This window comes from Pseudophryne corroboree, chromosome 2, assembly GCF_028390025.1.
Source record: "Pseudophryne corroboree isolate aPseCor3 chromosome 2, aPseCor3.hap2, whole genome shotgun sequence".
NCBI classification, from domain to species: domain Eukaryota; kingdom Metazoa; phylum Chordata; class Amphibia; order Anura; family Myobatrachidae; genus Pseudophryne; species Pseudophryne corroboree.
The window spans coordinates 680,199,091-680,213,089 of NC_086445.1; the positions used below are offsets into that span (position 1 = coordinate 680,199,091).

Here is a 13,999-nt window from a genome sequence, read left to right on the forward strand (position 1 = left end):
AAGCTAAAAAAAATATATGTTTTAAAAATTTTTAATCAGCTCTCGCCAGCAAAGTGAGGCGGAATGAAATTGACGAAATTACTGTCGAAAAGCACTGTTGTCGAATCGACATTCTTCAACTGAATATACTTTTGTTGAAAAGCCGCATTTTGACCATTGCAGACATGTCAAATTTTGAAATGTCGATTTGAAAAAAGTCGAATCTGAAACGGCAGGTATTTTGACGAAAAGTACTGTATTGCAATCCAATTCGACAGTTTTTTTTTGTCGAAAATGCCCTGTTTTTCGACCTTTTCATGAATTCGACCGCAATTGCATATACCTATATGCACTCCACAAATAGCCAATTCAACAGCAACTCCCTATTGCTGGTCATTGATCAACAAATACAGAAATATGCTGGAAATTGTGACAAATGTCTGTGCGCATAATAGTTACAGGATTTTTTGCAAGTATAGACTTATGCAATTTGAGTTGCTCAAAATGCCCAGCTCATATTGATATACAAGTACTTCCTTACCTCATTAACTGTCTGCGCTGGATGAAGTCGGAAATTGACTGTAGCTCTTGCCATAGGTGGAATCACATTTGACTGAGAAAACATAAAATAAATTGAGGATTGTTAAATTACAGGACTGCACCTGTGAAAATTATTCACAGCAATAGATGCTAGGTACACACTGTGCAATAATCGGGCCGGTTAGCCACAGTGTCCGGAGCAAACTTTGGTTCAGAAATCTGCCAGATCGACTCCTGACATTAGGAGTGCGGCATAACATTCATCGATATCTGATTTTCTCTGGATCAGTTGGCAGGAAGAAAAAACATGCACCAATGCTTTGCAGAACAGTTTGAATAAGTTGAATTAGTAGACCCATGTTCGCCAAATTAATTCTTTATATTGCCCTTCAGATACAAATAATGGGTATTCATCTTGTAAAGCAAAGGAAAAATGGTTATATGATAGGAATTCTCATAATCCACAGGAAAAAATCATCTTGGAATACATATTAAATGTTTTTCCATTTCACAGCAATTATTTGAGGAAATGTTCTTGCTGTAACCAGAAATAAAACACTATGGGCACCATGAACTGTTCCGCTCAGTGCTGCATCATAAATACTCTGAAATTAAGTTTCAATGGGTAGATTTCGTGAATTGAAAGTTTTTAATTTCATAAAATAGTAGAAGGTGTACAATAGTGCAACATCATCATAAGTAAATGAATAAAAATAGTGCCCTAGTTCATTTTATGACCCATAAAAAAGTGCCCTAGTTCACATTATACTTCTCAGTGTCCCAAGTTCACACTATGCCACACAGTGTTTGATTCCAGCAGGGCCGGTGCTAGGGTGTTCGGTGCACTCCTGCAAATTATAAATTTGCGCCTTCCCATATTTAATTAATGGATAGTACGCGCCGAAGGCACGCACTGCAAAAATAAGAATTTACTTACCGATAATTCTATTTCTCGTAGTCCGTAGTGGATGCTGGGAACTCCGTAAGGACCATGGGGGATAAGCGGCTCCGCAGGAGACTGGGCACATCTAAAGAAAGCTTTAGGACTATCTGGTGTGCACTGGCTCCTCCCCCTATGACCCTCCTCCAAGCCTCAGTTAGGATACTGTGCCCGGACGAGCGTACACAATAAGGAAGGATTTTGAATCCCGGGTAAGACTCATACCAGCCACACCAATCACACCGTATAACTTGTGATCTGAACCCAGTTAACAGCATGATAACAGAGGAGCCTCTGAAAAGATGGCTCACAACAATAACCCGATTTTTGTAACAATAACTATGTACAAGTATTGCAGACAATCCGCACTTGGGATGGGCGCCCAGCATCCACTACGGACTACGAGAAATAGAATTATCGGTAAGTAAATTCTTATTTTCTCTGACGTCCTAGTGGATGCTGGGAACTCCGTAAGGACCATGGGGATTATACCAAAGCTCCCAAAACGGGCGGGAGAGTGCGGATGACTCTGCAGCACCGAATGAGAGAACTCCAGGTCCTCCTCAGCCAGGGTATCAAATTTGTAGAATTTAGCAAACGTGTTTGCCCCTGACCAAGTAGCTGCTCGGCAAAGTTGTAAAGCCGAGACCCCTCGGGCAGCCGCCCAAGATGAGCCCACCTTCCTTGTGGAATGGGCTTTTACAGATTTTGGTTGTGGCAGGCCTGCCACAGAATGTGCAAGCTGAATTGTACTACAAATCCAACGAGCAATAGTCTGCTTAAAAGCAGGAGCACCCAGCTTGTTTGGTGCATACATGATAAACAGCGAGTCAGATTTTCTGACTCCAGCCGTCCTGGAACATATATTTTCAGGGCCCTGACTACGTCCAGCAACTTGGAGTCCTCCAAGTCCCTAGTAGCCGCAGGTACCACAATAAGGTGGTTCACATGAAAACTGCTACCACCTTAGGAAGGAATTGGGAACGAGTCCTCAATTCCACCTATCCATATAAAATACAGATAAGAGCTTTTGACAAAGCCGCCAATTCTGATACACACCTGGCCGACGCCAAGGCTCACAGCATGAACACTTTCCACGTGAGGTATTATAGCTCCACGGATTTAAGTGGCTCAACTCAATGCGACTTCAGGAAATCCAACACTACGTTGAGATCCCACGGTGCCACTGGAGGCACACACGGGGGCTGACTATGCAGCACTCCCTTAACAAAAATCTGAACTTCAGGCAGTGAAGCCAGTTCTATTTTGGAAGAAAATTGATAGAGCCGAAATCAGGACCTTAATGGAACCCAATTTTAGGCCCATAGTCACCTCTGACTTGTAGGAAGTGCAGAAATTGACCTAGCTGAAATTCCTCCTTTTGGGGCCGTACTGGCCTCACAGCACGCAACATATTTTCGCCATATGCGGTGATAATGGTTTGCGTTCACTTCTGTCTCAGCTTTAAATAGCGTAGGGATAATTTCCTCCGGAATGCCTTTTCCTTCAGGATCCGGCGTTCAACCGCCATGCCGTCAAATGCAGCCTGCGGTAAGTCTTGGAACAGACAGGACCCCTGCTTCAGCAGGTCCTGTCTGAGCTGCAGAGGCCATGGGTCCTCTGAGATCATTTCTTGGAGTTCTGGATACCAAGCTCTTCTTGGCCCCCCGGAACAATGAGTATAATTCTTGTTCCTCTCCTTCTTATTATTCTCATTACCCTGGGTATGAGAGGCAGAGAAGGGAACACATACACCGACTGGTACACCCACGGTGTTACCAGAGCGTCCACAGCTATCGCCTGAGGGTCCCTTGACCTGGCGCAATATCTTTGTAGCTTTTTGTTGAGGCGGGACGCCCTCCTGTCCACCTGTGGCCTTTCCCCACGGTGTACAATCATTTGGAAAACTTCTGGATGAAGTCCCCACTCTCCCGGGTGGAGGTTATATCTGCTGAGAAAGTCTGCTTCTCAGTTGCCCACTCCAGGAATGAACACTGCTGACAGTGCTAACACATGATTTTCCGCCCATCGGCGAATCCTTGTGGCTTCTGTCATCGCCATCCTGCTTCTTGTGCCGCCCTGTCGGTTTACATGAGCGACCGCCGTGATGTTGTCTGACTGGATCAGCACCGGCCGGTGTTGAAGCAGGGGTCTAGCCTGACTTAGGGCATTGTAAATGGCCCATAGTTTCAGAACATTTATGTGTAGGGAAGTCTCCTGACTTTTCCATAGGCCTTGGAAGTTTCTTCCCTGTGTGACTGCCCCTGAGCACTCTGCAGTCACCACCACAGCGACACCCTGGCCCTAGGAGACAGGGTTATCCGCCGATGCATCTGAGGATGCGACCCGGACTACTTGTCCAACAGATCCCTTGCATGGGAATTGACGAATGGAAATTCTTCGTAAGAAGCTACCATCTTTTCCAAGGCTCGCGTGCATTGATGCACCGATACCTGTATTTGTATTAGGAGGTCTCCGTCTAGAGACGCCAACTCCTTGGACTTCTCCTCCAGGAGAAACCCATTTTAACCTGTTCTGTGTCCAGAACCATATCCAGGAACAGTAGACGCGTCGCAGGAACCAGCTGCAACTTTGGAATATTCAGAATCCAGCCGTGCTGTTGTAGCACTTCCCGAGATAGTGCTACTCCGACGAACAACTGCTCCCTGGACCTCGCCTTTATAAGGAGATCGTCCAAGTACGGAATAAGTACTTCGGCCATTACCTTGGTAAATACCCTCAGTGCCGGGGACAGACCAACGGCAACGTCTGGAATTGGTAATGACAATCCTGTACCACAATTTTGAGGTACACCTGGTGAAGAGGGTAAATAGGGACATGCAGGTAAGTATCCTTGATGTCCAGTGATACCCTGAAATTTTCCAGGCTTGCAATAATCGCCCTGAGCGATTGCATTTTGAACTTGAACCTTCGTATATAAGTGTTCAAAGATTTCAATTTTAGAATGGGTCTCACCGAACCGTCTGGTTTCGGTACCACAACATTTTGGAATAGTAACCCCGGCCTTGTTTAAGGAGGGGTACCTTGATTTCACCTGCTGGAAGTACAGCTTGTGAATTCCCGCCAGTACTACCTTTCCGAGGGCAGCAGGCAAGGCTGATGTGAAGGCAACGGCGAGGGGGAGTCGTCTCGAACTCCAGCCTGTATCCCTGTGATACTACTTGCAGACATTAGGGATCCACCTGTGGGCAAGCCCACTGGTCCCTGCAGTTCCCGAGACGCGCCCCCACCGCACCTGTCTCCACCTGTGGAGCCCCAGCGTCATGCGGTGGACTCGGAGGAAGCGAGGGAAGAGATTTGATCCTGGGAACTGGCTGACTGGTGCAGCTTTTCCCTTCTTCCCTTGTCTCTGTGTCGAAAGGAAGCGCCTTTGACCCGCTTGCTTTTCTGAAGCCGAAAGGACTGTACCTGAAAATACGGTGCTTTCTTAGGCTTTTGTGAGGAAACTTGAGGTAAAAATTTTTTATTCCCAGCTGTTGCTGTGGATACGAGGTCCCAGAGACCATCCCCAAACAATTCCTCACCCTTATAAGGCAGAATCTCATGTGCCTTTTAAATGCAGCATCACCTGTCCACTGCCAGGTTTCTAATACCTTCCTGGTAGAATGGACATTGCATTAATTCTGGATGCCAGCCGGCAAATATCCCTCTGTGCATCCTTTATATATATGACAACGTCTTAAATATGCTCAATGTTAGCAAACATTATCCCTGTCTTAGCTATTATCTGACAGTGTATCAGACCACGCTGCAGCAGCACTATTTATGCTGAGGTAATAGCAGGCTTCAGTGTATAACCTGAGTGTGTAATTACAGACTTCAGGATCGCCTCCTGCTTTTTATCAGCAGGTTCCTTCAAGGTGACCGTATCCTAAGACGGTAGTGTCACCTTTTGACAAACGTGTGAGCGCCTCATCCACCCCAAGGGATATCTCCCCACGTGACCTATCCTCTGGCGGGAAAGGATATAATGCCAATAACATTTTAGCAATTATCAGTTGTTATCGGGGGAAAACCACGCATCATCACACACCTCATTTAATTTCTCAGATTCAGGAAAACTACAGGTAGTTTTTCCTCACCGAACATAATACCCCTTTTTTTTGGTGGTACTCGTATTATCAGAAATGTGTAAAACATTTTTCATTGCCTCAATCATGTAACGTGTGGCCCTACTGGAAGTCACATTTGTCTCTTCACCGTCGACACTGGAGTCAGTATCCGTGTCGGCGTCTATATCTGCCATCTGAGGTAACGGGCGCTTTAGAGCCCCTGACGGCCTATGAGACGTCTGAACAGGCACAAGCTGAGTAGCCGGCTGTCTCATGTCAACCACTGTCTTTTATACAGAGCTGATACTGTCACGTAATTCCTTCCAACAGTTCATCCACTCAGGTGTCGACCCCCTAGGGGGTGACATCACTATTACAGGCAATCTGCTCCGTCTCCACATCATTTTTCTCCTCATACATGTCGACACAAACGTACCGACACACAGCACACACACAGGGAATGCTCTGATAGAGGACAGGACCCCACTAGCCCTTTGGGGAGACAGAGGGAGAGTTTGCCAGCACACACCAGAGCGCTATATATATATATATATATATATATACAGGGATAACCTTATATAAGTGTTTTTCCCCTTATAGCTGCTGTTTTTTTAATACTGCGCCTAATTAGTGCCCCCCTCTCTTTTTTAACCCTTTCTGTAGTGTAGTGACTGCAGGGGAGAGCCAGGGAGCTTCCCTCCAACGGAGCTGTGAGGGAAAATGGCGCCAGTGTGCTGAGGAGATAGGCTCCGCCCCCTTATCGGCGGCCTTATCTCCCGTTTTTCTGTGTATTCTGGCAGGGGTTAAATGCATCCATATAGCCCAGGAGCTATATGTGATGCATTTTTTGCCATCCAAGGTGTTTTTATTGCGTCTCAGGGCGCCCCCCCCCCCAGCGCCCTACACCCTCAGTGACCGGAGTGTGAAGTGTGCTGAGAGCAATGGCGCACAGCTGCAGTGCTGTGCGCTACCTTGTTGAAGACAGGACGTCTTCTGCCGCCGATTTTCCGGACCTCTTCAGTCTTCTGGCTCTGTAAGGGGGCCGGCGGCGCGGCTCTGGGACCCATCCATGGCTGGGCCTGTGATCGTCCCTCTGGAGCTAATGTCCAGTAGCCTAAGAAGCCCAATCCACTCTGCACGCAGGTGAGTTCGCTTCTCTCCCCTTAGTCCCTCGATGCAGTGAGCCTGTTGCCAGCAGGTCTCACTGAAAATAAAAAACCTAAAACTAAACTTTTCACTAAGAAGCTCAGGAGAGCCCCTAGTGTGCACCCTTCTCGTTCGGGCACAAAAATCTAACTAACTGAGGCTTGGAGGAGGGTCATAGGGGGAGGAGCCAGTGCACACCAGATAGTCCTAAAGCTTTCTTTAGATGTGCCCAGTCTCCTGCGGAGCCGCTTATCCCCCATGGTCCTTACGGAGTTCCCAGCATCCACTAGGGCGTCAGAGAAAATGGGGGTAATATCACAAGGAAGGGGAGTATCCACAATAGTACCACCAATTCAAATATGTTACACAGTAGTACCTTTTATTCACATTACGCTACACAGTAGTACCCCTATACATGTTACGCTACACAGTAGTACCCCTTATACACATTATGCTACACCGTAGTACCCCTTATACACGTTACGACACACAGTAGTGCCCCTTATACCCAATGCCCAGAGTAGTGCCCCTTATACACAATGCCTACAGTAGAGCTTCTTATACACAATGCCCACAGTAGTGCTCCTTATACACAATGCCCACAGTAGTGCTCCTTATACACAATGCCCACAGTAGTAGTGCCCCTTATTCATAATGCCCACAGTAGTAGTGCCACTTATACACATAATGTCCACAGTAGTGATGCCGCTTGTACACATAAAGCCCACAGTAGTGATGCCGCTTGTACACATAAAGCCCACAGAAGTAGCGCCACTTATACACATAATGTCCACAGGAGGGGAGGGAAGAGAAGGGGGGTGCAGTGCTGAAGTACCTGCTGCTGCCTGTCTGTTATACAGGTGCAGTGGGGAGTAGAAGGAGGGAGACACCCGACTCGGGAGACCAGCACCAGGTGGACTGAAGAGCCGTGATTTATGTTGCCAACTCTACAGTCAGGCGCAGTGGCAGCCGGCAACAACTGCGGGCAGCAGCAGCGACAGATCATCATTTTGTGGGACCCTAGGCAAGATGTAGATTGTTGCCCCTTCAAGCTTCTATTCTATTCATCCCTGGAATGTGATTATAGCCCAGCCTATATAATTTTACCACTATTAACCATATTGGTGCTGGCCTGTTGGTACATCTGGCAGACACCTGACCCCCCTCCCACTCTCTGAATCCAGGCGCACCTGCTTCTACGACACTTTTTAATTTAAAAAATACATCACTCAAGACCTGTCTATAACTTTGAGGTAATTTGTTGTGTTACCTAAACCAACCAATTAGACATTTCCTTCTATCTGTATCCCCTTCTGTCTGCATGTCTATGCTTCTATATGTGCTCCAGTCTGTCTGTGCTTCAACCTATGCTCCATTCTGCCTGTGCCTCTATATGTACTACTGCCTCTCTCTGCCCCCTTCTGCTTCTCTGTGTCTCTAACTTTATCCTCTGTGTGCCTATTTCCCCATTCTACGTCAACCATTATTTATTTCACCCCCTACCCCTGTGTTCTCTTCCAGTCACTGTGTCAACTCCTACCCGTGTTCTCTCCCAGCCACTGTGTCACCCCCTACCCCCGTGTTCTCTTCCAGCCACTGTGTCAATTTCTATCCCTGTGTTCTCTCCCAGCCACTGTGTCACCCCATACACCTGTGTTCTCTCCCAGTCACTGTGTCACCCCATACACTTGCGTTCTCTCCCAGCCACTGTGTCACCCCATACCCCCGTGTGCTCTCCCAGCCATTGTGTCACCCCCTACCCCCGTGTTCTCTTCCAGCCATTGTGTCATCCCCTACCAGTGTTCTCTCCCAACCGTGTCACCCCCTACCCCCATGTTCTCTCCCAGACACTGTCACTCCCTACCCCCGTGTTCTCTCCCAGCCACTGTGTCACCCTTTACCCGTGTTCTCTCCCAGCCACTGTGTCACCACTGACAATGCTAAATTCCTTTGTCGTATAAACAACCCTTTATGAAGCTAAGAACACTGTACGCTGTTTACTGAAGAAGTACCGTAATGGTACGCTAGTTGCGTAACGATCGCTCAGCCGTAGGCGAGACGCTCAAGCGTCACGTTCGCTCACGGCCCAGCGATCACAGGACACGTTATTGGTTATGTCTAGGGTAATGATTCGCTATGGCGTAGCTTACGCTCGAGACCACGAGGAGGTCACCAGCGATGCAGACGCTCACAACACTATACCTTTATGTTAAAACCTTATACCAATGAAATACACTGAATACCTTAATGTGAGTACAGGGTGTAAGTGCAACCTTGTGTAACCTGACTAACTACAAAGCTGCTTGAGCGTCACCGACGCTCAAGTGAACACTTATCACTATAGAAAATACACAGATACTGGTTTAGGTTCCAAGGCCTATTAACTGTATTATATCTAATATACTTGTAAAAGGGGATAACAGTACAAATGATACACTACAATATAACAGAGACTTCCTAACCACAGAACTAAACAATAAATACAAAAGGACAATACTACTCTGACCTAAATGAAATACAATACAATCTAATACAATACAATACTAGCCTAGTCTAGGGGAGATATGAGAGAACAGAACAGAGAGAGAGAGAGAGAGAGAGAGAGAGAGAGAGAGAGAGAGAGAGATATTGGCTCACAGAAAGACAATGATTACGGAGAGAAACTTACGCACAAAGGGTAACGATCGCAAGCGCCTCTGGACAGCCAGCTTCCCGATTATCAGCAATGATAACAGTTTGAAGAGAAGTAAAGGCTGGATGTCACAGGCCCGTCTTTTATGCTACTCACACAATGCAATCTATTGGTCCCTACAGTCTCACTGTCCATTGGACGCAGGAACTCGGCTTCGCATTATAACAAAGGTCACAAGTTGATTCATATCAGTGGCCCTGGTTATGCAAAACAATGGGTGATAACTAACACATTCCTGTCTTCTGGAGGGGGTATTGTTTGGCGAATACAAAACAGAATCCTGTCTGGGTTCTGTTCTATATTCATGATGTCCACTTTCAGTTGAGACAATGACATCTCAGCCCTCATTCTCCTGTATACAAATCCAGCCCCATTTGTAAACACAGGTGTTGACCCTCCTCATTGAGTCTCAAAAGCTCAGTGTAATTAAAGACTATTGTACTCCGTCTGCGGGAAAGATACTGATTTGGAGTACAATTGATCTTCAATTACTATTCCTGTGTTTACCTTATGCATGTGTAGATATGAGGCCCTCTTAACATGCAAACTATTGTTTGGGGGATCTCTGAGGTCAAAGAGACATTTGAGACCTACTGATGCCTGTCTCCAACTGTTCAGATGCATGACTAAGTAAGGACAAATAATAATAAATAAATGGACATAACTTCTTATGTCCATAACTATTCGCACGAGCAATTAATCTGCTCCAAACCAACACCGGAATATTGCTATTTAAATACTCTTCCGATAGGTACCAAACACCACTGTCTGACTCCTGTTAGACCCTTCGCACAATACAAAGAGGGATTCCTCCGTTCAGGGACATTCTATATTAACCAAACTTTCAGAATCTATCAAAGGGACCATAATCTATAAACTACATTAATTGTGAAAATATGTAACGAATGAGTCGCACGCTACGACTACGTAAACTCTACCGTAAATACGCATACCGCGCCTGTGAGTGCACGCTATTGCGGGTATGCGCCTCCACGGGAGAGCGCACGCACGCGCAGCGCGGACCAGTGTGCGGTGCAAATATGGCAACGTGCATAGAGACATTTTTCTGACTTCGACAGTCCACCCTTTGGCAGTCAATAATAACTGCCACAAAACATTTAAGGAGAAAAAATGTAAGTCAGGGGTTAATTGATTTCCATGGTGGGGTAAGGAAGAAGAGAGGAGTAGGTGTGAAAAGGGTATGACCTAGTGAGAAAGTAGAAGCATGTGTGTATGAGTCCATGTTTGGGGGGTCATGTATCATCGTGCCGTACGTGTGGTAAATCAAGCTTCGAGGTATTGCGAAGTATACATTTGAATTCCTTCTTATCCTGCGGTACAGGTCTGTGGATGGGCTGTCAAACTCTACCGAGCTCATTTCGGCTGTGGTTGTAACAAAATGGGGATGCACATTTTAGTTGATGATACATGAATGGGGGAGGTATGTGGTTGCTGATATCTGTGCCTGTATTCCCTATCGTCTATGTGTGTCGTTACCTGAGGGTTGTAGAGATGAAGATAAAGAACACTTACGAAAAATGCAATGATATTCTATGTCAGGGAAATGTACATCTGTTGTTGAAGTTGTGTTCGGTATCTGTTGAGAGTCGTCTTCTTTGCGCTGTTTCGCTCCTTAGGCATGAGCAACAAGCTTTGTCAGTGCCATCAGATTTACAAAAATGTTGGGCTAGCGTGAGTTTAAAAATACTAGGGAAACTGGGGATCCATGGCAAAGTTCATCAAGTGTCCATATTTAAAGTTGTCAAATCTTCTTCTTTGGTGCTTGTCTGTTGTCTGTATAGCGTCTCGTCAACTTCCTCGTCCAAGGGGGTCTTTGTATCTTGGAGAAAAGCAGAAAAACAGGTGAAAGAAACGGACCGTATAATCGCATTTTCATCACATTCTGGTTTCTATCATTGGGTCATAAATCAAATCCAGGTTAATTACGGTTTCCTCACTCCTCAAGCTCATCACTTTTGTACTTTGTTTGCACCTCATTAAAGCCTGCCCGCATCTAAATATCAATCCAATCGATATAATGACACCCAAGATACATAGTAGAAACTTTCCAACATCCATTATGACTCCTTGAGCCCAGTCTCCCAAACCGGAGAACCAATTTCGCGGGTTCAACCATGACACCCAACCAGTCAGCTCATTACCTACAGCAGCAAGGGTGAGATTGTGTTTTCGACGAAATTCCCACTTTAATTGCAGAATATCATCCATCTTTTGGTCTATGACCTCTACCGGATCCTCGGTGCTATTTGTGATATACGTGCAACACTTTATGCCGTACTGTGTTGCCAATGTAACACACTATCCGCCTGTTACTGCTGTAAGGTAATTAAGAACCATCCTATGCTGAACTAGTTCTGTTTTGTAAGCTTGAAGTTCTCTTCCAGTGTATCTAAACGTGTCATCATACATTTCAGTGATATTATCTAACAAATTGGCGAGTGCGGAAATGTATTTATAATTCATCACTCCTCGAGCGGTACGAGTGAAATCTAACGCTACCAGAACCTGAATCCCGGTGGATTCATGGATAAGATCAGAGGCCGGATGCTCTAACCTTTCTGACAGTTGTCTTTTAACCCGGTGCTCGTAGTGAGTGTGAGTATAAGGAGCTTGGGCACCACGGTGTATGTCCTTCATTTTGTCATGTGTAACAGTCATCACTTCAGGCAATACTTTTCCAATATAACACAATCCTTCAGAGTTTGGGGCTAGCCACTTGTACGCCTTTCTCCCGCATATGAAATATGCGTCATCGGGGAGAACATAAGGGACGGAGAAGGACATGACCATGTTACAAACCTTCCAGGTGAAATCTCCTGACCCTAATTCTTCCATCTGCCTAATGCACGTATCAGTTTGTATGACATGTGCACAGTATCCTGGTGATACCTCTCCAACTCTAGTAATCCTATTTCCTAAGGTATATCGATACCGAAAAGATTTTCCTCTACTGGCTATGTGGCGTACCAGCTCTGTATCTGTAGGCATTCTATCTGCTCTGTGTGAAAAGGTCATGGCAAGGTTGCTCCATGACACTTCCCAATTTCCCGGTTTTCTGGGATTGGAGATGTTAAAACATATGAGGGACCTATCCACATGGTATTGGTGGAGCTTCAAACTAGGAGGGCTGGAGATATTAAACCTCCGGTCCACCGGTCTCCCACCACTTAGCTCAAGTACCTCTCCTAACGTTAAAGGAAATGGTACTAGCCCTGATTTGCTGTGTCCCTGAGGTACTTGAGAGCATACCCAACAATCGGTCTTATTTAACACATTACCCACTAAGGAGTGATAGTCACTCAATGGATGCCGGTCCATATGGATATTAAAACTGGATTGGCATTTCTTTGTTACAGAGCCTACAGATACAACTTTCTTTTTGAACTAACATTCCTTCACAGTTGTTTACAAATAACATGGTTGTTAGATCGTGCCCGGTACTCGCCTTTGCTTGGTGATTGGGTTGCTATTGGAAATTTACACCTCCGTCTCAGTCATCAGGACCTTTCTGGATCCTTTCTCGACCTCACTGGTACTCTCACCGAAACAGACTGCTCTGGTCAACATCATGGTTAACGGGAAAAATCCATATCACAGTCTCTTGGGGCAAGTCCATCTTACAGGAGGAGAAAAGAAGAAATTTGTAAATGGGGTATAAGAAAATCAGTTTGAGGGGGAGAGAACTCGTTACGATAATAAGTTCTCTCGTTTTGTTGTTCTTTTTGTTCTGCTGTCCTCTCAAAAGGTGCTGTCTCTTCAGTCTTCCGAATGAACCTTCTGGTGATGTAATCTTTCTTCCTAACTAGCGATCTTTCTGTGTGGAGCAAAAATCTGGCATTACCATTGGTTAACACTTAGGGGTGACATACCATCTTTAAATCATGGAAACATGAGTGAGGAGAGAGAGAAAATAAAAAACAAAAGAGATAGAGAACAATTCATGTGCATATATACATTACATAACCCGACAATAACCACCAATAAGAGAAGAGAAACAAAGCATTTTTAAACGTTGTCAACATTAAGAAAACATTGTCAGACTATTAGGCTGTCGTATCTACGTGTCTAATGGTTTCCTTGAGCAGTCCCTCCCCACCAGCACTTGCATTATTCCACTGTCTGTATCTGGCCAGAATACATTGTGGTGGATAGGTCATGCTGGGGTTTGGTAGACTTCTGCAAGGACCAAGCGAATATGCAATTTTTGAATTCTTACCAATAATCGTCAGAGATGGGGATAGAGAGAGAGAGAGAAAAAACATTTTTCACAAATACATTTACAACGTTTAACCTGGTCATTCCTGTGTCTTCAGTGAATGACCTCCCAATTTACTAACCATTACCTCAGGCTTACCATCCGTCGTATGATCACCTTTCTTGACTACCTATCATGGGTGTGGCTCAAAATTTCTCCTATCTGATCTCTGATTATAATGGTGTGTGTTGTAATTTTGCTCATTTCTTGGTCTAGGGGGTCTAACTTTATGTGGGTTATTACAGTTGTTGGCATAATGCCCTTCTCTTCTACAATTGTAACAAATCCTTGGCTTTCTCCATGTGCTAGGGGCCTGGGGTTCCGGTCGACTTGATGCATTCTCTAGTGCTTGG

The 13,999-nt window shown here is 45.5% G+C and overlaps 1 protein-coding gene across 1 annotated transcript in view; it reads right to left on the minus strand.

Moving 5' to 3' along the window:
- Positions 1-13,999, minus strand: part of PM20D1 (peptidase M20 domain containing 1) — a 238,998-nt gene that overhangs the window by 39,335 nt on the left and 185,664 nt on the right. The window contains exon 10 of the mRNA XM_063955155.1: positions 521-592. Within this exon, the coding sequence (XP_063811225.1) occupies positions 521-592 (72 nt within the window). The remainder of the gene's footprint in view (positions 1-520; positions 593-13,999) is intronic.